The 23,279-nt window shown below is 47.9% G+C and overlaps 3 protein-coding genes and 1 pseudogene across 3 annotated transcripts; 3 read left to right on the top strand and 1 right to left on the bottom strand.

The window, feature by feature from the left end:
* The first annotated feature begins 4,759 nt into the window (after nucleotides 1-4,759).
* Nucleotides 4,760-5,723, top strand: LOC130866672 (apolipoprotein F-like). The gene is made up of 2 exons (XM_057758271.1): nucleotides 4,760-4,808; nucleotides 4,960-5,723. The coding sequence occupies exon 2, from the start codon at nucleotides 4,980-4,982 to the stop codon at nucleotides 5,721-5,723; it is 744 nt and encodes a 247-aa protein (XP_057614254.1). The 5' UTR covers nucleotides 4,760-4,808; nucleotides 4,960-4,979.
* A 1,993-nt stretch (nucleotides 5,724-7,716) lies between these two features.
* LOC130866564 (chronophin-like) lies at nucleotides 7,717-9,662 on the top strand. Its single transcript, XM_057758095.1, has one exon. The coding sequence runs from the start codon at nucleotides 7,872-7,874 to the stop codon at nucleotides 8,745-8,747; it is 876 nt and encodes a 291-aa protein (XP_057614078.1). The 5' UTR covers nucleotides 7,717-7,871; the 3' UTR covers nucleotides 8,748-9,662.
* A 2,559-nt stretch (nucleotides 9,663-12,221) lies between these two features.
* On the bottom strand, nucleotides 12,222-12,322 carry LOC130866689 (U6 spliceosomal RNA; annotated as a pseudogene).
* Nucleotides 12,323-21,721: 9,399 nt separating this feature from the next.
* On the top strand, nucleotides 21,722-22,926 carry Apof (apolipoprotein F). The gene is given in 2 exon segments (XM_057757404.1): nucleotides 21,722-21,737; nucleotides 21,970-22,926. Coding segments are annotated over 2 exon segments (936 nt in total). The 3' UTR covers nucleotides 22,890-22,926.
* The last annotated feature ends 353 nt before the right edge of the window (nucleotides 22,927-23,279 follow it).

Genomic DNA, 23,279 nt, shown 5'->3' with positions numbered 1-23,279 from the left:
GCTCACAACCATCTGTAATGGGGTCTGGTGCCCTCTTCTGGCCTGCAAGGATACACACAGAATATTGTATACATAATAAATAAACAAAAAAAAAAAAGCTCAGACCGTTGCTCCAAATTGAGACTCTGTCTCTACCTCGATCCATCGCCAGATGAAGGTTCTAAGGTGATATGCAAGATATTCATCAGTATAGGATAGGGTCATTTCAGGTTCCCTCTCCTTAGTTGCCCAAGGTACCAGCTGGGGACATATTCCTGGACACCTCTGGGAATGGATCTTAACGCATGTGCACTGGGAAACACAGAAGCTACAGTTTAAACCAGGTTGTTGGCATCGGGCAAAGGAAGGGACAACAGACAGGGCAGGAAAGTCCTGGGCGATGCAATGTTGTTCATGAACAAAGGGCAGGTGCGCAGCCTTGGAGCCAGCTTCCTGCCCCTGGCTCCCAGCCAAACTGAGGGTAAGATTCAGAAAATGACCATTAAAAGCCAAGGGCGAGCTGGACATGGTGGTACTTCCATTTAATCCCAGCACTTGGGAGATAGACAGGTGGATCTCTTGAGTTTGAAGCCAGCCTGGTCTACAGAGTGAGTTCTAGGACAGCCAGGGATACACAGAGAAACTCTGTCTTGAAAGAAGTACATTTTCCAAGGACTTTGGTACCTTCTGGCTCTAGCCAGTCTTGGCATCTCTTGGTCCTGAGCCCTCTCACTTGCCATCTAACTACTGCTTTTTTCCATAAGGGCTATGCTGTCCTGTCCCTCCCCATTGTGATCAGGCTGAGCTCTGTGCTGCCTTTGACTGCTGTCGTCAGAACTCTGACCTTCAGGGGGAGTTAGGAAATCCATTACATAAGCAGGGTTGACTATTGATTACAGTCGTTGACCACTGCCTTATCAAAGTTGACCCCCCTTGGCCCCCTTGTTAGCTGGTGAAGGTAGGACTAAGTGTGTCTGGTCTATCATCATGGGGTTGGTTCCCCTGGTGACTTCACCAACCACCTTAGCATGCCTCACACAGCAGACTGTAAGGATTTTAAAAAGTATATTAGAAAACAGTGAAAGCCAAATGCTTCTTTTTTTTTAATTTTATTTTTTTTTTTTGGGCTTTTCGAGACAGTTTGTTAGTATTCAGGCATCTGCACTGGCCTGCCCTTGGGGTCCTGACAGGATACATCCTCATCTGCAGCCACTAAGAGCATCTCCAGTGCACATTCGCTATGTTCCCTTTTTAAAAAATTGTTTTTTTTTTTTTTAAAAAACTATCCCTTCATTACACACACTAATCCAAGTTTCCACTTCCTCTCCTCCCATTCCTTCCATATACCCTCCCACCCCACCCCCATCCAATCCTCAGAGAGGGTATAGCACATTGCTTTGGGGAAGGTCCAAGGCCCTCACTACTATATCTAGACTGAGCAAGGTATCCATCTAAAGAAAGTAGGTTCCCAAAAAGCCAGTACAAGCAGTCGGGATAAATCCTGGTGCCAGTGCCAGTGGCCCCTCGGTCTGCCCCAGCCATGCAACTGTCACCCTCATTCAGAGGGAATAGTTTAGTCCTATGCTTGTTCCTTCCCAGTCTGGTTGGAGTTGGTGATCTCCCATTAGCTCAGGTAGACTGTTTCAGGTGGTGAAACCATCATGGTCTTGACCTCTTTGCTCATTTTCTCGTTCCTTCTACTCTTCAACTGGACTTTGGGAGCTCAGTCCACTGTTCCAATGCGGGTCTCTGCCTCTGCTTCTGTTAGTCGCTAGATGAAGATTCTATGGTGGTGTTTAAGATACTCACCAGCCTGACTACAGGGCAAGGCCAGTTCAGACACCCCCTCCTCTACTGTTTAGGTTCTTAGCTGGAGTCATCCTTGTGGATTCCTGAGAATTTCTCTAGATCCAGGTTTCTGCTAACCCTATAATGGCCCCCTCAATCAAGATATCTCTTTCCTTGCTCTCATCTCTGTCCTTCCTCCATCTCAACTATCCCATTCCCTCAAGTTCCCCTCACCCCTTCCCTTGTCCCTTCCTCTTTCCCTTCCACTTTTCCTTCTCCCCCCCACCCCCATGTTCCCAGTTTTGTCAGACAATCTTGTCTATTTCTACTTTCCAGGTGGGTCTATATATGTTTTTTTTAGGGTTCACCTTATTACTTAGCTTCTCTAGGATCATGAACTAGAGGCTCAATATCCTTTGTTTATAGCTAGTATCCACTTATGAGTGAGTACATACCATATTCATCTTTTTGGGTCTGGGTTACCTCACTCAGGATAGTGTTTTCTAATTCCATCTAATATCAAGATGTCATTTTTTACTGCTGAGTAGTACTCTAATGTGTAAATGTGCACATTTTCTTTATCCATTCTTCCATTGAGGAGCATCTAGGTTGTTTCCAGGTTCTGGCTATTAAAATAATGCTGCTATGAACATAGTTAAACAAATGCCCTTGTAGTATGATTGAGCATCTTTTGGGTATATGCCCGAGTGGTATTGCTATATCCTGAGGTAGGCTGATTCCCAATTTTCTGAGAAGCCGCCATACTGATTTCCAAAGTGGTTGTAAAGTTTGCATTCCCACCAATAATGGATGAGTGTTCCCCTTACTCCACATCCTCTCCAGCATAAGCTATCTGGTGTTTTTGATCTTAGACATTCTGACAGGTTTAAGATGATACCTCAGAGTTTTTTGGTTTGCATTTTCCTGATAGTTAAGGATGTTGAACATTTCCTTTAAGTATCTTTTGGCCATTTGAGATTCTTCTGTTGAGAATTCTGCTTAGTTCTGTACCCCAATAAAAAGCCCTCCTTAGCGCTGTCATATGGCATCTTTCTCTCGTGCATCCCTTTTGCAAATTACAACAGGGTTCCTCTGTGTAGCTCTGGCTGTTCTGAAACTCACTCTGTAGCCCAGGCTGGCCTCGAACTCACAGAGGTAGCCACCTGCCTCTGCCTCCTGAGTGCTGGGGTTAAAGGTATGCATCACCACCGCCTGGCCAAATGCCTACTTTAAAACACACCAGTCTGTTTCTCGCTCAGATGACATCAGTACACTAGGCTTTTCTTTAGTTTACTCTTCAGCTGGGGATGGTGGTTTAGACCCAGCATTTGGGAGACGGAGCAGGAATTCAAGGCCAGCCTTGACACGGGAAGTTTGAGGCAAACCCTGTCTCAAATAAAAAAGAAAAAAAAAGTCTAGCACTCTTCTGATGTTGTATAGCTGCTCCCTCTTCAAACTCTTCCTAGGCTTCTTTCTAAAAAAACATTTATGGGGACTGAAGAAATGACTCAATGGTTGCTCTTCCAAAGGACCTGGGTTCGATTCCCAGCACACTTCATGGTAGTTCACAACTGGGTAACTCCAGTTCCAGGGAATCTGATGCCTTCCGGTTCTGTAGGCACTGCATGCATGTAGTGTGCAGACGTTTATGCAGGTAAAATACCCACACCTTAAATTATAATTTTTTTAAATTTTTTTTGAAATTTCTTACAATTTTTTTTTTCAAACTTTAGTACCTGGGTTCTGATGACTGAACTCAGGTTGTCAGCCTTGTTCAGGCAAGGGTCTTTCCCCACTGTGTCTGAGACCCTGTCTTTTTTTTTTTTTTTTTTTTTTTTTTTTTTTTTTTTTTTTTTTTTGGTTTTTCGAGACAGGGTTTCTCTGTGGCTTTGGAGCCTGTCCTGGAACTAGCTCTTGTAGGCCAGGCTGGTCTCGAACTCACAGAGATTCACCTGCCTCTGCCTCCCAAGTGCTGGGATTAAAGGCGTGCGCCACCACCGCCCGGCCTGAGACCCTGTCTTAACAAGCAGATATGGCAGCTCCTGCCTGCATCTCAGCACTCTGGAGACTGAAGCAAGATTACACAGACTACATAGGAAGCCAGGCCAGCTTGGGCTATCGGGTGTCAAAAAGAAGCAAATAGCCAGGCGTGCTGACACACACCTTAAATCCCAGCACTCGGGATCTGAGTTCAAGGCCAGCCTGGTCTACATAGGTCCAGCACAGCCAGGACTACATAGAGAAACCCTGTCTCTAGGAGCTGGAGACATGGCTCAGTGGCTAAGAACGTGTGCTACTCCAGAGGACTGGGGTTTAGAGTTATCACAGCCACTTCGGGTGGCTCACGACTGCCTGTGCTTGTTTGTCCTTGGGGGCACCTGCCTTTGTGCACAGAACTACACAATTAAAAATAAAAATTAAGGATTTAAAAAAGCCAAGTAGAAGCGAAACCTGGAAGGCTGCTCTGAGACAGCTCGATTTGCTGGGAGGTTCTGTTCTTCAAAACTTGTAGTTGGTAGTCTCTCCAGTAAGACCTGTATGGATTGAGGGGGTGGCCCAGTGGTAGCGTGCTTGCCTAACATGCATGAATCCGTGGATGTGATTCCCAGTACCACATACACCGCACATGCTGGCACATACTTGTAAACCCCAGTGCTGGGGAGGGAGTGAGTGGCAGAAGGATCAGAAGTTCTAGGTCCTCCTTTGCTACTTAATGGAATTCCAGGCCAGCCAGGGACACGGAAGACCCTGACTCGAAAGACAGAGAACAAACTTTCCGTTACCTAGGAGATACAGAGGACTTTGCCTGGTCTGGTTTATGACTTAATAAGTGCTTAGGTTTACCGGATGATGGTCTGGGGAAAACAGAGCCACAGGGAGGAAGCCCCGTGTCAGGATGAGGTAATAGCTGGTTGGACAAAGTCTAGCCCAGAAAGAGGTGATAAATATTTGAGAATGATCGTTTTCAGTCATCCGATCCACAAGGCAGCCATTCAAGACAGAGGACCACCTCGTCCTTCTGGCCACTGCTTTCAGGACAGGTGAGGATGACAAACAGCCGCTAAGGGGGTAGATACAGGGAAGCTGAAGTCTCTGGAGACTAGGACTCTTCCAAGCTCTGACTGTTCTAGGCGCCTGTTCACGTGGGGCATTTCCTCCCCTCTTTCTCTGAACTCTTCTCCTTCCCGACAGGGCCATTCAGCGGACCCACCATGATCCAGGCTGCCTTGCTCCTTGCCTGTGTCTTACTGTCCTCAGTGGTCGCCTTTCCAAGGAACGCCCAGAATGGTGCCCTGCCCGTTCAGCCGGCTGTCAGAGAGACTGAGTCTACATCAAATGTGCTCTCCGGGAAGATCCTTCCTCCAGCCCCTGGCACGTGCCAGGTCCTCTTGAACACAGTGCCCTCCTTAGCCCCCTTACCTGAGCACTTGTCCCTCTTAGCGCTGAAAGTGGCCCTAGAGGATGTGGGCTGCCCTGCTGAGGCCCAGTATCTGCAGCTTCAGCTCAGTGAAGCGGGAGGGGAGGATGACACTGAAAGCCTGGTCCTCCAGAGTCAAATGCGCAGCAAGGAGGAGGTTCTGAGGGGCCTGGGGGGGTTCCCTGGGGAACTGAAAAGGGTGCGGCGCTCAGGCACGCTGCCCGAGACGTGTACGGATGAAAGCGCGTGGGTTCTCCACGAGAGTGCATCGTTTCTTGCTGAGCTTGCTGAGAAGTTCCCTTCTATCGACGTGGTAAGTGAGTTCAAGGCTTCTGTGGCCAATGTCACCCAGCAGTGCACCATCGAGTCTTGGGAACATTTGGAAGAAGTACGCATTAGGATGATGAAAAGCCCAGAAATTAAGAATGCCACACTCTCCATAGAAGATAAAATATACTTCACTTCTCGGCTGGCAGTCCTTCTGAAACGTGTTTTCATGAGCTTCCTGTTGGAGTATTTTTGGAGTTATTTTGGCTAGCAAGTCCTCATGGGCATCACGCGTACTTTCTCATAGCCATTCAGCGAGTCTGCACACACAGACCATGCATAGCATGGAGCTAGATGCTGGCAGTATTTCATGATTGACACACATCTTCCGTTGATCCGTGTGAGCACATTCGGTATTGAGATGTCTCTCTTCACTGACTTAACACTTTCTAATTCCCCAAATGAATGCTGTACCTTGATGTGTTTATTTTCATTTGTTTTGAGATATTAAAGGGGTGTAACCCTGGCTGGCCTGGAACTCAGAGGTCCACCTGCCTTTGCCTCCAAGTACTGGAATTAAAAGCATGCAACACCATGTCTGGATTTGTTTTATTTTGAAACAGACTTGCTATGTAGCCCCTATACTCATCATGTAGCCCAGGCTGGCCTCAAATTTATCAGACTCCTACTTCAGCCTTCCGAGTGTATTACAAGGTTTGTTTATTTATTTATTATGAATACAACATTCTGCTGGTACATGATTGCACACCAGAAGAGGACACCAGGTGTCACTATAGATGGTTGTGAGCCACCATGCTGAGAATTGAACCCAGAACCTCTGGAAGAGCAGCCAGTGCTCTTAACCTCTGAGCCATCTCTCCAGCCGGGTTGTTGATTTTTGACCCTCCCTCTGAGGGACAGAAGAAGCTCGTGGGTCCTTCTCTGAGCATTCACCCACCCCTCCCAGGCAATGACAGGCAATTCTGCCCTAATTGTTCATGGCTTCAGGGCCTCAGGGAGGGGCTAGTGTTTGAACTGGGGCGCACTGGAGGAAGGGAGGTCAGTGTTGGGGAAGCCATCACTATCACACTAATCTCTGTTAGGGTCCCCCACACTGCTACTCATAACTGTTTGCCCACACTCTGTGAGGGGCTCTAACAAACTCATTGGCTCTCATGGCTAACTTGGGTGGAACGGAGCTTTGGTTTGCCATTGGGACTTTGTGAGGACCAGACTGACATTGCCTCAGCTGTGCCCCAGGCTCTCTTCAGACCACTGCCCAAGGGAGGCAGCTTGAGAGCTGTTGTCCATACAGCAAGGTCTGATCCAGCTAGGCCTCCCTGCCGCCACTGCGTCTTGCTGAATTTATTGCCATTTTCTTATAGACCCCAGATTAAGACTTGATTTCCCCCCTCCTTTTTCCCCCTCATATCTGGAGGTCTTTTTTTTTTTTTTTTCCCAGATCCTGTTCCTAAACTCCACAGGCTTTTGACTGGTCCCTGGGGCCTAATTTCTGTGGCCTGCAGCTTTTTCTGTAGTCTGAGAGGCATGCAGGCTTTTTTCTTCAGCCAGATTCAGCTAGCTGCTTAGATAGGGGCTGTCCAGGGGATGTCCTGGTCTCTCTCCGACCTTCAGCTCTTAGGGAAAGTTGCCCGTCCCCACCATACTGCGCATGAGCAGGAGCAGAGGATGATTACGTGTCAGGGGCCGGCTTTTGCTCGGAGTGGGAATCTATTGTACTCGGGCACAGCCTTGCACGCTGCCGCTCAGATCCACTCCATCAAACCCGAGGATAAAGGCTGAGGTGAGACCACAGGCATCAGATGCAATGTCTGATCACACCGAGGCTGCCACAGAGACCCCGCTGGATGCCCAATGCTACAAAAATGCACTGAAGCCTGGGGTTCAACAGCTAATAAAGGTAAACACCCCTCTGCTGGAGATCAGGAAGGTTTGCGGGTCACCACAGATGATAAGCAACCAGCATGGCCTGCTAGGGCAAGAGTTAGCCAGGCTGGAGAGAAGGTCCAGCGGTTAAGATCACTGGCTGCTCTTTGAGAGGACCCAAGTTCAATTCCCAGCATCCACACAGCAGCTCACAACTATAACTCCTGTTCTGGAGGATCTGAGTCCTTCACACAGACACACATACAAGCAAAACATCAATACACATTAAAAATAAGGCCCTGAGTTTGGTTTCTGCTACACTCAGGTATTACCTCAAATCCAGGGCCTTAGGAATTCTGGGCAAGGGTTACATGCTTAGTGCACAATTCTCTTGTACTCGTCTTGGCATGTAGCCGTGTATGGCTTGGCACTCACTACCGTAGCCCAGCTGGCCTTGACCTTGTTGCAGTCCTGGCTCAGTCCCTCAAGCACTGTCATAATCATCTTTTAAGAGCTATCTGGAGACGGCTGCATGGCGCGCTGCGAGCGGCTGCGCGGCGCGGCCCTGCGCGATTTGCTGGGCCAGGCACAAGGCGTCTTATTCGACTGCGACGGGGTGCTGTGGAACGGCGAGCGCACCGTGTCGGGCGCCCCCGAGTTGCTGCAGCGGCTGGCGCGGGCTGGCAAGACCACGCTTTTCGTGAGCAACAACAGCCGGCGCGCGCGGCCCGAGCTGGCGCTGCGCTTCGGCCGCCTGGGCTTCGCGGGGCTGCGCGCTGAGCAGCTCTTCAGCTCAGCGCTGTGTGCCGCGCGCCTGCTGTGCCAGCGTCGTCTGCCTGGGTCGCCGGGCACTGTGTTCGTGCTAGGCGGTGAGGGGCTGCGCGCCGAGCTGCGTGCGGCGGGGCTGCGCCTGGCGGGGGACCCCGGCGACCACGGCTCGCGCGTGCGCGCCGTGCTCGTGGGCTACGACGAGCACTTCTCCTTCGCCGGGCTGAGCGAGGCGTGCGCGCACCTGCGCGACCCCGACTGCCTTCTCATAGCCACCGATCGCGACCCTTGGCACCCGCACAGCGACGGAAGCCGGACCCCCGGTACCGGAAGCCTGGCTGCAGCAGTGGAGACAGCCTCAGGACGCCAGGCCCTGGTGGTGGGCAAACCCAGCCCTTACATGTTCCAGTGCATCGCCGAAGAGTTCAGTGTGGACCCCACCCGCACACTGATGGTGGGTGACCGCCTGGAGACCGACATCCTCTTTGGCCACCGCTGTGGCATGACCACCGTGCTCACACTCACAGGGGTCTCACGCCTCGAGGAAGCCCAGGCTTACCTGGCAGCTGGTCAGCGTGACCTTGTGCCTCACTACTACGTGGAGAGCATTGCAGACTTGATGGAGGGGCTGGAGGACTGAACCCACCTCCCCCATTCCCCGATCCCGTAGGTGGAGGCTGCAGGCCATGAGTCACATTCGACATGAGCTGCCTGGCCCAGGTGTCTTACCCCAGTGAAGGGAAGCTGGAATCCAGGAAGGTTTGTGGGCCCTCATACCCCTCCCAGCAGTGGCTGGACACTCGACTGTTCGGAAGCTGTCCCTCCACATCTTGAAGGTTCACCCTGGCCTGACCTCACCACCTGGGGTCACCTCCATATATATATGCCCTGAAGCCAAATGAAAATTTTCTCCAACCCTGAGTACTTAATTAAGCTCCTTCCCTTCCCTGGGAGCTGTAATGCTCTGTCCTTAGGTCCTTGTTAACCAATCAGAAGTCTAGGGAACTCCAGCTATTAACAGCCTATGGAAGGAAAGACACCAGTAGTGACTAGCATGTTAGTGTCTCACAGTGGGCCCTCAGTGGACCAAGTAGGAGCTTAAAGATCACCTTGCATATCCTGGAGCTCCAGAGCACCGGTCTGAAGGCTAAGGGACAATGACCTCTGGATGTCCATCAGGACAACAATGATCCCCTGGCCTCTTAGATCCCAAACAACAATCTACAAGTCCGCGACATGGTGGCACCAGAAGACCAGGTCCTAGGAGGGCAGGGTGATGAATGCCTGTCCTTATAGCACTTGGAAGGCTGAGGCAGGAGGATTGCTCTGAGTTTGGTGACCTGGGTTGCAGAGTAAGACCTCATTTCAAAAAGACAAACTTGAAAGTCAGCCTCCTCCAGGAACTGATCCATGGGCCCTATGTGACCCTGGGTGGGATGAAGAGGGTCCCACCGTAGTACCGTCCAGTATTGATGGTCACCCCAGCTTGGAAGGGGCCCTTAGGTCCCGTCCCTTGAGATCGGTGTTTGCTGTGCCACCTCTCCAGCTGCTCATTCCCAGCAACTTGTTTGTATTTATTGTGTGCCAGTGGAGATGGGGGTGGGGTGGGACCTTCCCGCCACCTCTACCCTCCTTGTAACCAGTTCTTGAACTTAATAAAATGTAAGTGGGAGTGTCTGTACCCCAGTCTGTGGCTCCTGCAGAGGACCAGTTCAATTCCAGCACCCGTATGGAAGCTCATAACCTCCCATGACTTCAGTCCCAGGGGACCCGAAGCTTCTGACCTCTGTGGGCACCAGCATGCACATGGTGCACGGACAGATGTACAAGTGTGTGATGTGTATACATGTGCACATCTGGAAGCAAGAAAACTTGACTCAAAAATAATGTGATTTCTCGGGTGAGGAACAACCTGAGAAACAACCCCTGAGGCTGACCTCTGACCTCTGGCCTCCGCGTGCAAGACACACAACTGAATGCACACCTGCGGGCACATTTGAGCACACACATGCAAAGTGAGTGTTGTTGTTGTCATTTGTGGTGGTTGGTTTTTAGGTGTGTGTGTGTGTGTGTGAGAGAGGGGGGGGGGGAGGGGGTTTCCTACATAGCTCTGGTTGCTGGTTGTCATGGAACTCTATGTAGACCAGGCTGGCCTTAAATTCCACAGAGCTCTGCCTCTGCCTCCTGAGTAGTGGGATTAATGGTTTGTGTCACCACCCCAAGCTTGGGTTTGTTTGTTTAAGGATTTATTTTATCCGCAGCACTTGGGAGGCAGAGGCAAGCAGATCTCTGTGAGTTTGAGGCCAGTTGGTCTACAAAGTGATTTCTAGGGTTGTCAGGGCTACACCCAGAGAAACATTGTCTCGAAAAAGCCAAAACAGAGCAAAACACTTATGTGTGTGAGTATTTTGTCTGCATGTATTTCTGCAAACTGTTAGAAAAAAGTTTGGAGGGGCTGGAGAGATGGCTCAGAGATTAAGGACACTGCCTGTTCTTCTGGAGGACCTGGGCTCAATTCCTAGCACCCACATGGCAGCTCACAACTGTCTATATCCGCAGTTCCAGGGGATCTGATACCTTCACACCAATTCACATAAAAAAAAAAAGAGAGAGAGAGAGAAGTTTGGAGTCACAAAGAGACCACCATTTCAGGTAGTGTCTTGACAAGGCAGAACTTCTGGTTCAAAGGGCACTGGGATCCTGAAGGCAGACACGCACACGGGACAGGAAGAGTGCATGGCTGTGACTCTGACATGGGCGGTGACTGCTGTTTCCCTTTAGCTAGGGTTTGACTTCACGTTGTTTGGGATGGGCTAGTTTTTTTCCTATTGTTGTTGAGTTGCTGTTGTTTTGAGACAGGGTCTCTCTACATAGCCCCAGCCGACCAAATAGTGGGCTAGTGTGTAAGCATAATAAATAGTGAGCTAGCGTGTGAATGTAATAAATAGTGAGCTAGTGTGTAAACGTAATAAATAGTGAGCTAGTGTGTAAACGTAATAGTGAGCTAGCGTGTAAACGTAATAAATAGTGAGCTAGTATGTAAACGTAATAAATAGTGGGCTAGTGTGTAAACGTAATAAATAGTGAGCTAGTGTGTGAATATAATAAATAGTGAGCTAGTGTGTAAACATAATAAATAGTGAGCTAGTGTGTGAATGTAATAAATAGTGAGCTAGTGTGTAAACGTAATAAATAGAAGGCTGGTGGGAACCGCGCCTTTAGCTGTCTCCTCAGTCCTCATTCTTCTCGCTGTGAAGGACCTGCCTTTTGGGGTAAAGGTCTCAGTCACTAGCAGGGAGAGGACATTGGCATGGACTTTTATGGGTTTCCTTTCAGGTATTACCCCAAAAGACACATGGCCAGGCTCCTGAGTCCCAGACACTAAACTCACTCCTGGCCTGATATAGACAGCATAGTTGTCTGTTATATAGATAACTCTGCTCTGCTGTAGGCAGAGGAGGTTCTGGCTGCAAGAGCCAAAATAGACAGATAGATAGATGATAGATAGATGATAGATAATTGATAGATAGATGATAGATAGATAGATAGATAGATAGATAGATAGATGATAGGTAGTAGATAGATAGATGATAGATAAATAATAGATAGATGATAGATAAATAGATGATAGATAGATGGATGGATAGATAGATAGATGATAGATAAATAGATGATAGATAGATAGATGATAGTAGATAGATGATAGGTAGTAGATAGATAGATGATAGATAAATAATAGATAGATGATAGATAAATAGATGATTGATAGATGGATGGATAGATAGATAGATGATAGATAGATAGATAGATGATAGATAGATAGATAGATGATTGATAGATAGATAGATAGATAGATAGATAGATAGATAGATGATAGGTAGTAGATAGATAGATGATAGATAAATAATAGATAGATGATAGATAGATGGATGGATAGATAGATAGATGATAGATAAATAGATGATAGATAGATAGATGATAGTAGATAGATAGATAGATGATAGATAGATGATAGATAGATGATAGATAGATGATAGATAGATAGATAGGTAGATAGATAGATAGATAGATAGATAGATAGATAGATAGATAGATAGTAGATGGGTGGATAGATGGATAGATGGAATGCTTCATGAATTTGCCGTCATTCTTGCTCAGGGGTCATGCTAATCTTCGTGTTGTTCCAGTTTTAGAATATGTACTTCTGAAGTGTCCGTCACATGTTAATTCCCTTAGCAGGGCTTAAGGTGAACCTGTTTTCTGAATCCCCTTGGCCAGTCAATTGAGCTGGGGCAGCTGGAGTGTTAGGTCTCCACCTGAGCCAGCAATTCCAGTCTCTTGACCAGGAAGTGTTTTCTCTCCGAGACTAAAGATGTTGACACTAGAATCATGTAGGCACCAGATCAGATATCAGAGCCTCCCCCAACCACTTCCCCCTTCACACACACACACACACACACACACACACTGGCAAAACAAAACAAAACAAAACCTTTTGACATCTTTGGCCTCTGGCAAGGATGAGGCTGCTATGAATCCCAAGGATGTTTCTGAATTTTAGCCAAGAGGTAAATTGGTTACTCTTCTTTGGTTCTTTTTAGTCTAAATTGCCTAGCTAAGTTTTACTTCCTGTTTTTCACACACACACACACACACACACACACACACACTCACCCTAGAATCACTTGTACATCAGCCAGGTGACGTGAGAATAGGACTCCTTGCCCGCTTTCTAGAAGGAAATGAAAGGAGAAGTAAAGGCAACAGTTATTAGCTTGATGAGCCCTGGGCAGAGAACCCAGAGAAGCCAGATCACAGGACCCTTTTTAAATATCCCAGTCTAAGTCCGTTAGACTCTCCTGATGGGCTCACACAGCACCCATCTCTCTGGGCTCCTCATTTTTCTTTGGCCTCTAAGGCTGGTCTTTATTTATTTATTTATTTATTTATTTATTTATTTTTGGTTTTTCGAGACAGGGTTTCTCTGTGGTTTTGGAGCCTGTCCTGGAACTAGCTCTTGTAGACCAGGCTGGCCTCGAGAAATTTCTTTTTTGTTTTGTTTTTTGAGACTGGGTTTGACAGACAAGTAGCCCTGACTGTCCTGGAACTCACTCTGTAGACCAATCTGGCCTTGAACTCACAGAGATCCACCTGCTTCTGCCTCCCAAGTGCTGGGATTAAAGACTTGAACCACCACTGCCTGGCCACAGAGATTTCTTAAAAATATATTTTTAATTTATTTATTATTATTTTATTTGTATGAGTTTTTTGTCCATATATACATCACATTATGCCTGGTGCTTTCAGAGACCATAAGATCCCTGGGACTGGAGTAACAGACAGTTGTGAGTCACCATGTAGGTGCTGGATTGAACCCAGGTCCTCTGGAAGAGCAGTCAGTGCTCTTAACCACTGAGCCATCTCTCCAGCCCCGACTTGTCCTTTCTCAAAAAATAAAACAAAAATGACAGGGCTGAAGAGATGGCTCCATAGTTTTTCTTTCTTCTTTTCCTCTCTGAAGGCCAATAGAAGAGCTAGACATCAGGGCATTTGGGCTTGAGGGAACCTGTGGCTTCTCTAACCTTTTTTTTTCTTTGGTTTTTCTAGACAGGGTTTCTCTCTAGCTTTGGGGCCTGTCCTGGAACTAGCTCTTAGACCAGACTGGCCTTGAACTCACAGAGATCCGCTTGCCTCTGCCCCCTGAGTACCAGGATTAAAGGCGTGCACCACCACCTGGCTCTCTAGGCTTTCTTTTATCCGTGGTTCCATCTATGTGAGGATAAGCCAAAGGCCTTGTCTAACTATGGCTTCTCTTGGAAGCATGGAGGAAATTTCTCCTCTGTGTTAACACTCCTCTTTGTAGATGGACATTGGTTAGAATTTACCAAAGGGCGTTGCATTTCCACGGGCTCCCTGACAGGAAAACAAGTGACTCCCACAGTCACAGGACCACAGTGCCCTGGGACCTGGTTGACCTTGGAGGAAAGGGGGTAAAATATTCTTCCTTTTAATCCCTCTGACCCCAGCAGTATAGGCCTCCAGATACAGTCACAGCATAGCGCGTCTGGAGGGTCATTTCTCCCAGTCCGCTACTTTGAATTACTGTGTGATGTTTCCATAAAACTTGAGCCAGAACCAAACACTTTTGCTTTGTTTGTTTGTTTGACTCTTAAGCTTTTGCTGCTCTTCCAGAGGATCTGAGTTCAGTTCCCAGCATCCATAGCCAGGGAGCTGTTGGGTAAAGGGGCACACAGTTGCTTGTAACTCCAGCTCTAGGGAATCTGATGCTCTCTCCTAGCTGCCGTGGGAACCCAAAAACATGGCAGGACCCGTACACACGCACATACATACACACGTATGAGAAACCAAAGAAGTCTTTATAAATAAAGGATGAGTGTTGACCACAACCTCCCTAGCTTTGAAATAATAACAACCAAGGGCCACTGAGATGGCTCAGCGGGTGGTGAAGACACTTGGCACCAAGCCTGATTACCCGAGTTCAATCCCCAGGACCCATGTAGTGGACAGAGAGAAACAATTCCTACAAGCTATCCTATGAGGTCTACACAGGCACCGTGACAACGTTCCCAAATCAATCAATCAATTAATAAACAAACGTAAAAGAGGGACCCAAAGACTACACCCACCCAGAAGAATTGAAAACAATATTATGGTCAGCAGCGATTTCAGGATTAGAAAGTCCACTCATTCAAATGTGGAAGCCAAGAGGGTTCAAATACGTGCTGGTCTGTACTGACACTTTTCTTCAGGTAGACAGGAGCGTTTCTCACCCTGACTGTTTTTTTTGATTTTCAAGACAGGGTTTCTCTGTAGAACCTTCTTTTATGGATTGCCTAATAATATACAGAGTAATAATAAACCTGTCTATGTTTCTGAGACGGCACAGAAGATAAGCAAATGCTTAAGAATCAGAAGGGTCTGGTGGAGTTCAGTTCCCAGCGCCAGCACCAGGGCGCTAACAACTGCTGCAACTCCAGTTCCAAGGGATCCAAACACCTTCATGGCAATCCTCCTGTCCCAGCCTCCCAAGTGCTTTGGTTGCAAGCATGTGTTCCCACACTGTCCTGGTAGGGTTCGGGCTATGGGTGGAGTCTCCCTAGCTCAGAATTTCTATTGCTTCATTCACTGTTGGTTGGTAAATTATGTGCTCCTGACACTTGTGTGTGTCATCTAAACTATCAAATTTGTAGGCAAACAGTGTTTATGATACTCTCTTATAATCCTTGTAGGGAGGGGAGGGTTAAGACAGGGCCTCACATCATAGCCCAGGCCAGCCTGGGACTCGCTGTGCTGCTCGGAGCAGCATCAATCTTTCAATGATCCCGCCTCAGCCCTCAGTAGGGTGGGACGCAGGCATGAACCACTAGGCCTGGCTTTTTTATAATCTTTATAATTTCAGTAAAATAGGTAAGAATGTCCCCGCTTTCATTCCTGATGTAAGTCATTTGAATGTTTTCTTTCTCTTCCTGGTCACGGAGGTAACAATGTGTTGACTTTGTTCCACTTTCTAAAGAGCAAGTTTTGGTTTAACTGATTTTTATCTGTTTTTTTTCTGCCTTCCAACTCTCCTCTAGCATTACTTCCTTCCTTGTGCTGCTTGTGGGTGTGATCTTTCCCGAGGGTTTTATGTTTTGTTGTTTTTGAGAAAGACTCTCACCCTAGTCCAGACTGGCCTCAAGTTCCTGCAGTTACTCTGGCTAGAACCTACCACACTGTGAGACAGGGCAAGAGTGAGCATCCTTCCTTGTTCCTTCTTTTAGGAATTGTGCAATATTTTTAATCAAAAAGGAAGCATTAAACTTAAAGAAAATAGTAAGCCGGGCAGAGGTAGCACACACCTTTAACCCCAGCACTCGAGAGGCAGAGGCAGGTGGATCTCTGTGAGTTTGAGGCCAGCCTGGTCTATAGAGCGAGTTCCAGGAAAGGCTCCAAAGCTACAAAGAAACCTATCTCGAAAAACCAAAAGGAAAAGAAAAAGAAAAAAAAAAAAGAAGAGAAAAAGAAAATTGTCTGCAAAAAAAGAAAATTGTCTGCAGGAAACGGAAACAGTGGCGTACATGCCAGCAAGGATTAAACACAGAAGGGAGCAGGAGCATCACTGTAGCCCGGGCAAGTCATCTTGTCTCTGACGATGACCACAGCAATGACGGAGTAAGAGAAGAGGAGGTGGAAGAGAGGAAGGAGAAGGAAAGGGTGGAAAGGAAGAGAAAAATAATTTGTAAGGATGATGGTGAAAACCAACTCCTTTTTCTGGGGTTGGGGCAAGACAGAGTTCATCTATGTAGCCCTCGCTGTCCTAGAATTCTATGTGTAGACCAGGCTAGCCTAAACTCATGGAGATCCTCCTGCCTCTGCCTCCTTAGTGCTGGGATTGAAGGTGGGGGACAGCACCGCCCAGCCTGCATGCACACTGAAAAGTTTCTGCACCCCATAACCTCTCCACTGATGCAATAATAATCCAAATCCGACCTTTCAGCCCCCCAAAGAGGAGCCAGGGATGGGAAGGAAGACCAGAAAACATGCGTTTGTTCTGCGGGGGGGGGCTGGGGGAGCAGTTTAAATACCCAGTGGGAGTAAACTTGAGCCTCTCTGGGGAGGGGTCACTGTTTGACCGGCTTTCTAAGAGGTGGAGTCTGAACCGCGCCAACTCCTTGGGGAGGGGGGCCGGTGTGAGGCTTCCACCCAAAAATTCCAGACGATTAGATGATATATTGATGCCAATGGCTGAGGTGAAGTTTCCACCCAAACACACGTTTGTAAAAATTCAGTCGGTTGTGTCCGTGTGAGTGTGAGCACTTGTATGTGTGCACATGTTTGCAGCTGTATCCACACCCTGGAGGCAGAAGACGTTGCTGCCCTCTTCTGTTACTTCCGCTTATCCTTTTCTCCCTCTTCCCCCTCAACCTGAGGCTTGCATCTTCTTGGCTAGTTTGGAAGCCAGCAAGTCACGGGGATCCTCCTGCTCCTACCACCCACTCCTCTGGAGCTGGGGTGTTACAGGCATGAGCAAATGTCTGTTCATTACAAAGTGTTGGGTTCCAAACTCTATTCCTCAGGACTGTACAACGAATACCACTAAGACAGCTCCTAGCCTCCTGCGTACATTTTGATATTAAGAAATAGGCTGGGCCGGGCGGTGGTGGTGCACGCCTTTAATCCCAGCACTTGGGAGGCAGAGGCAGGCGGATCTCTGTGAGTTCGAGACCAGCCTGGTCTACAAGATAGGCTCCAAAGCTACAGAGAAACCCTGTCTCAGAAAACCAAAATAATAATAATAATAATAATAATTTATTTTTTGTCAGTTCCATGTATGTAATCTATTCTGATTTTATTCACCATCTCATTACCTCTTCCCCCGTCCCTTCCTTTCATGTTTTCTTATCTTCCTTTCTTCCTTCCCTCCCTCCTCCTTCCTTCCTTCTTTCTCTCCCTCCTTCCTTTTCTTCCTCCTGCCTTCCTTGCTTTTTCCTTTCTTTCTTTCTTTCTTTCTTTCTTTCTTTCTTTCTTTCTTTCTTCCTTCCTTCCTTCCTTCCTTCCTTCCTTCCCTCCCTCCCTCCCTCCCTCCCCCCCTCCTCCTTCCCTCCCTCCCTCCTCCCTCCCTCCCTCCCTCCCTCCCTCCCTCCCTCCCTCCCTCCCTCCCTCCCTTCTTTCTTTCTTTCTTTCTTTCTTTCTTTCTTTCTTTCTTTCTTTCTTTCTTTCTTTCTTTTTTGAGACAGGCTCTCACTAGGTAGCCCTGGTTGGCCTGGAACTCACTATGCAAACCAGACTATCTTGGCATTCACAGAAATCCACCTACTTCTGCCTCCTAAATACTGGGATTAAAGCTGTACACCATCATGCCCGGATTTTTTTGTCACCAACTGAGTTTAATTAAGGTTGTTTTCATGAGCGGGAGTGTGGAGTTTACCAAGTTTGTGTGTTTGTTTGCTTTTTAGACCATGTTTCACGCAGTCCAGGCTGGCCTCAGTTCCTGATCCGCCAGCCTCTGGCTCAAGGGTGCTGGGATTATAGACATGTATTAACATGTCTGTTCTATGTAGCGCTAGGGATCAAACCCAGAACCTGCAGCATGCTAAGCAAGCACTCCTCCAACAACTGAATTGTGGGTTTCGTTTGCTTGCAATGGAGTCTCATTCTGTAGCCTCCATGGTTGGTCTAGAACTTTCTAAGTTGACCAGCCAAGGCTTGAACTTATTGGGATCTGCTTGCATCTGCCCCTTGAGTGCTGGGAAAGACAGGTGTGCACTACCAAGCCCAACTTTTTATTTATGTTTATATATAAAACTTTTTAGCCGGGCGGTGGTGGCGCACGCCTTTAATCCCAGCACCTGGGAGGCAGAGGCAGGCGGATCTCTGTGAGTTCGAGGCCAGCCTGGTCTACAAGAGCTAGTTCCAGGACAGGCTCCAAAACCACAGAGAAACCCTGTCTCGAAAAACCAAAAAAAAAAAAAAAAAAAAACCTTTTTATTTTGTATCTTAAATTCACTGGTTTTTTTGTTTGTTTGTTTGTTTTGTTTTGTTTTTCGAGACAGGGTTTCTCTGTGGTTTTGGAGCCTGTCCTGGAACTAGCTCTTGTAGACCAGTCTGGTCTCGAACTCACAGAGATCCGCCTGCCTCTGCCTCCCAAGTGCTGGGATTAAAAGCGTGCGCCACCACCGCCTGGCCACTAGTTCTTTTTTGACTAAGACTTTATTCATGAAATATTTTATTTATTTATTTATTTATTTATCTATTTATTAAAAATTTCAACCTCCTCCCTTCCTCCCATTTCCCTCCCACTCCCCCTCCCCCCTCCCTCTCTAGTCCTAAGAGAAGTCAGGGTGCCCTGCCCTGTGGGAAGTCCAAGGCCCTCTCTGCTCCATCCAGGTCTAGGAGGGTGAGCATCCAAACAGACTAGGATCCCAAAAAGCCAGTACATGCAGTAGGATCAAAATCTAGTGTCATTATCATTGACTTCTCAGTCCGCCCTCATTGTCAGCCACATTCAGAGAGTCCGGTCTGATCACATGCTCGTTCAATTCCAGTCCAGCTGGCCTTGGTGATCTCCCATTAGATCAGCCCCACCGTCTCAGTGGGTGGACGCACCCCTCGTGATCCTGACTTCCTTGCTCATATTCTCCCTCCTTCTGCTCTTCATCTGGACCTTGGGAGCTCAGTCCAGTGCTCTGTCTCTATCTCCATCCATCGCCAGATGAAGGTTCTATGGTGATATGCAAGATATTCATCAGTGTGGCTATGGGAGAAGGCCAGTTCAGATACTCTATCCTCTGCTGCCCGAGGACCTAGCTGGGGACATCCCCTTGGAGTTGTACTCAGTGATGAAAAACAATGACATCTTGAATTTTGCATGCAAATGGATGGAAATAGTAAACACTTTACTGAATGAGATAACCCAGACCCAAAAAGATGAATATGATATGTACTCACTCATTAGTGGATTCTAGCCATAAACAAAGAACATTGAGCCTATAGTTCGTGATCCTAGAGAAGCTAAATAAGAAGGTGAACCCCCCCAAAAAACATATATAGATGCTTCTGGAAATTGGCACTATTAGGAGGCATGGCTTTGTTGGAGTAGGTGTGGTCTTGTTAGAGGAAGTGTGTCACTGGGGGGGGCGGGGCTTTGAGGGTCCCTATGCTCAGGAAGCTGCCCAGTGTCTCAGTTCATTTCCTGTCCCTGCAAGATCTAGGACTCTCAGCTGCTCCTCCAGCACCACCTCTGCCTGTCCACTGCCATGCTCCCCTTCATGATGATAATGGACTGAACCTCTGAAACTGTAAGCGAGCCACTACAATGAAATTTTTTTTTTATAGGAGTTTCTGTGGTCATGGTGTCTCTTCACAAGACCACTATCAAGAAGACACATCTTATTTTAAGATTTATTTACTTATTTATTATGTACACAGTATTCAGCCTCCATGTATGCCTGCAGGCCAGAAGAGGGCACCAGATCTCATTACAGATGGTTCTGAGCCACCCTGTGGTTGCTGGGAATTGAACTCAGGACCTCTGGAAGAGCAAGCAGTGCTCTTAACCTCTGAGCCATCTCTCCAGCCCCCGAGACACAGGTTTTATGTGTTTCGTGTTGAAATCAGGAAAAGTGAAAAATAAAAGCTGCTTTGAGTCTGTTGTCAGTCTGTCTGTGTATGCGCAGTGCCGTTTTGAGGCTCCCTACCAGAGACTGCCAGTCTTCTACTTTACCCGTCTCCAAAAGACACTGAGAACCTTTCTCATTTCATCTCAGGGTCTAGGGCAAAACCTTAGGACAAGGAGACAGAAGGATGGACAGGAGTCAGAAGGGGGAATACAGATTGCCAGTATGGGGCAAAGGTGAGGACGGAGCTGGCTCCAGGAAGAATCGGTAAATATTTGTAAATACTAGAACCTTCATTTTCTTTCTTTCTTTCTTTCTTTCTTTCTTTCTTTCTTTTTTTTTTTTTTTTTTTTTTTTTTTTTGGTTTTTCAAGACAGGGTTTCTCTGTGGCTTTGGAGCCTGTCCTGGAACTAGCTCTGTAGACCAGGCTGGTCTCGAACTCACAGAGATCCGCCTGCCTCTGCCTCCCGAGTGCTGAAATTAAAGGTGTGCGCCACCATTGCCCGGCTAAACTTCATTTTCTAAACCATAGCTTTCTGGCTTTCTAACGATGTGGCAGGGAGAAGGTGGGGTTAAGACAACACTCACTCAGATCATGAAGAAACCAAAGCAAATGGAATATTTATAATGCTAACTTCTGCCAGTTTTTCCCTCTAAACCTAGTGAGATCTCCCATAACTTTTATTTTGTCAATGTGTATTTTTTTTCCTAGACAAGGTCTCTTTGTGTAGCCTTGGTTGTCCTAGAATTCACTTTGTAGACCAGGCCTTAAATTCACAGAGATCTGCCTGCCTCTGCCTCCTGAGTGCTGAGATTAAAAGCTTCACCTTTAGTGGTCCTCCTGGCTGATCTCACGACTTTTAAAAAGATGGGTGAAAAGGCTGGAGAGATGGGTCATTGGTTAAGAGCACTGGCTGCTACGCACAAGACCAAGGTTCAGTTCCCAGCATCCACAGAGCAGCCTTCGAACGTCTGTAACTCCAGCTCCAGGGAACCCAACACCCACTTCCAGCCTTTTTGGGCACTGTGCACATCGTGTGCACTTACATACACACGCATAAAATAAAAACAAGCCAGGCGGTGGTGGCGCACGCCTTTAATCCCTGCACTCGGGAGGCAGAGGCAGGTGGATCGCTGTGAGTTCGAGACCAGCCTGGTCTACAAGAACTAGTTCCAGGACAGGCTCCAAAGCTACAGAGAAACCCTGTCTTGGAAACAAAACAAAACAAAGCAGGTGACCTTACTGGAGGATAAGATCGATGACCTCATTAAAGCGCCTGGTCTTGCTGTTGAACCTTCTGTCCCTGCTATTTGCAAAGGCCCTGGCCAATGTCAACATCTGAGGCCATAGCTGCACTGTAGGGACGGATGGGCCTGTTCTAGCCGTCAGTCCTGGCCCTTCCACTGCAGTGACTACAATATCTCCTCTCTGCACAGGACAGAGAACTAGACAAAACAGGAGGCGCCACCAAGCCTACCCCAGTGGTCTCACTTCTCCATGACCGGACTACATGGTAATCTGGGCCTCTATAAATGGGTGGGCACAAAACAGGGAGGTTTCTGTGACACAGAGATAACAGAGACCAAGGAAAAATCGCACTGCATTTCCCTTATCCTACCCTTTACTAAAAAGAACAAAAGGTTGGAGATAGGTGATAGAGAAGGGGGCCCCCTGAGTCTTGGGCACCCTTAAAACCATAGTTTCAGTGAAATGGTTTGCATGTTTTGGGGTTCTCCCTTTTCCAGGGTACTCTGCTCCAGACATGCATCGCCTCCGACTCATCGTGATGCCAATCCCTCTGCTTTGCTGTCTCCTGCTGTGTCCCACGGATGCCATGCCACACCCAGAGCCAACCAGTCCCTCTACAATGCTCTCTCCCTCGGAGTCCTCACACTCCTTGTCCTGCAGGGCCCTGCTCCCAAAGTCCCTGCCTGGCTTCTCTCATCTACCCCCTCTTCCCCAGTTCCTGGTCGGCCTGGCTCTGAGAAACGCTCTGGAGGAAGCTGGCTGCCAGGCCGACGTCTGGGCTCTGCAGCTTCAGCTGTACCGGCTGGGAGGCGTGGAGGCTACCCAGACCCTCATCCACCATCTTCAAGAGCTCCAGAAAGGCGGACACGCGGACCAGCAAGTGTCAATGGACGCCCTGACCTCCGCTCTGCAGCGCTCAGCCTGGGAGCAGCCAGGTCCAAACAGGGTCCGTCGCTGGCTTTCTTACTCCGACTGTGACAACGAGCAGGAGCAGAGCGTGCACGACGTGGTCGGGCAGCTGCCGGCAGTGGGGGCCTACTACAATCTAGGCACAGCTTTGTATTATGCCTTCCAGAGTTGCTCTGACAAGGCCAAGGAGCGAGGCAAAGATGGGGCCATAGATCTGGGTTATGACCTTCTGATGGTCATGGCGGGTCTGTCAGGGGGGCCAGCTGGGGTGGTCATCAGTGCTGCTCTTAAGCCAGCAATGAAGGCTGGGGTTCAGCGGCTGATCCAATATTATTATGGTGAAAAAGAGGTGAGCGTCCCTTAGCCAGAGACCAGGAAGGATGGACCCTCACACGACCTGGAGGAAACAGCCGTGGCCAGTTTTGTGTCAGAAGCTGAAAGTCCATCTTCCTACTGGGGGCCAACCTTAGTCAAGAATTATGGTGTCTTAGCATACAAGAGATCGTAGCAGAGAAAATGCTGGCAAGAGAAGTATGGATGGATGGGTGTGGGGTACTGTCATCACTTGCCGGTCATTTCTTTCTTGAAACTCAGCTTTTACATTCTTAATGAGGGACTAGTGAGTTTTCACCTGAACAAGTGGTTTTAGAAATTAAAAACTGATAGCCTGAATTTATAGTATGTATGATTATATCCTCAAAAATACTTACCTCGGCTCTTCCCTCCCCATCCTAAAGTGTCCGAAATGCAAGTCCCACCCCTTCTATGGAGTCCTGGGCGCCTCTGCAGGCTATGGTTTCGTTTCCTTTCCCTGGGCGTGCTGATTCAGAAAAGTCAGCTGCTTGAGTTCTTGGGTATGACACTAACTGGGCTCCGCCCATCTCGGTCGAGGGGCGGG

Source organism: Chionomys nivalis, chromosome 25 (genome assembly GCF_950005125.1).
Source record: "Chionomys nivalis chromosome 25, mChiNiv1.1, whole genome shotgun sequence".
Lineage (NCBI taxonomy): Eukaryota > Metazoa > Chordata > Mammalia > Rodentia > Cricetidae > Chionomys > Chionomys nivalis.
This window is presented reverse-complemented; position numbering and strand designations above follow the sequence as displayed.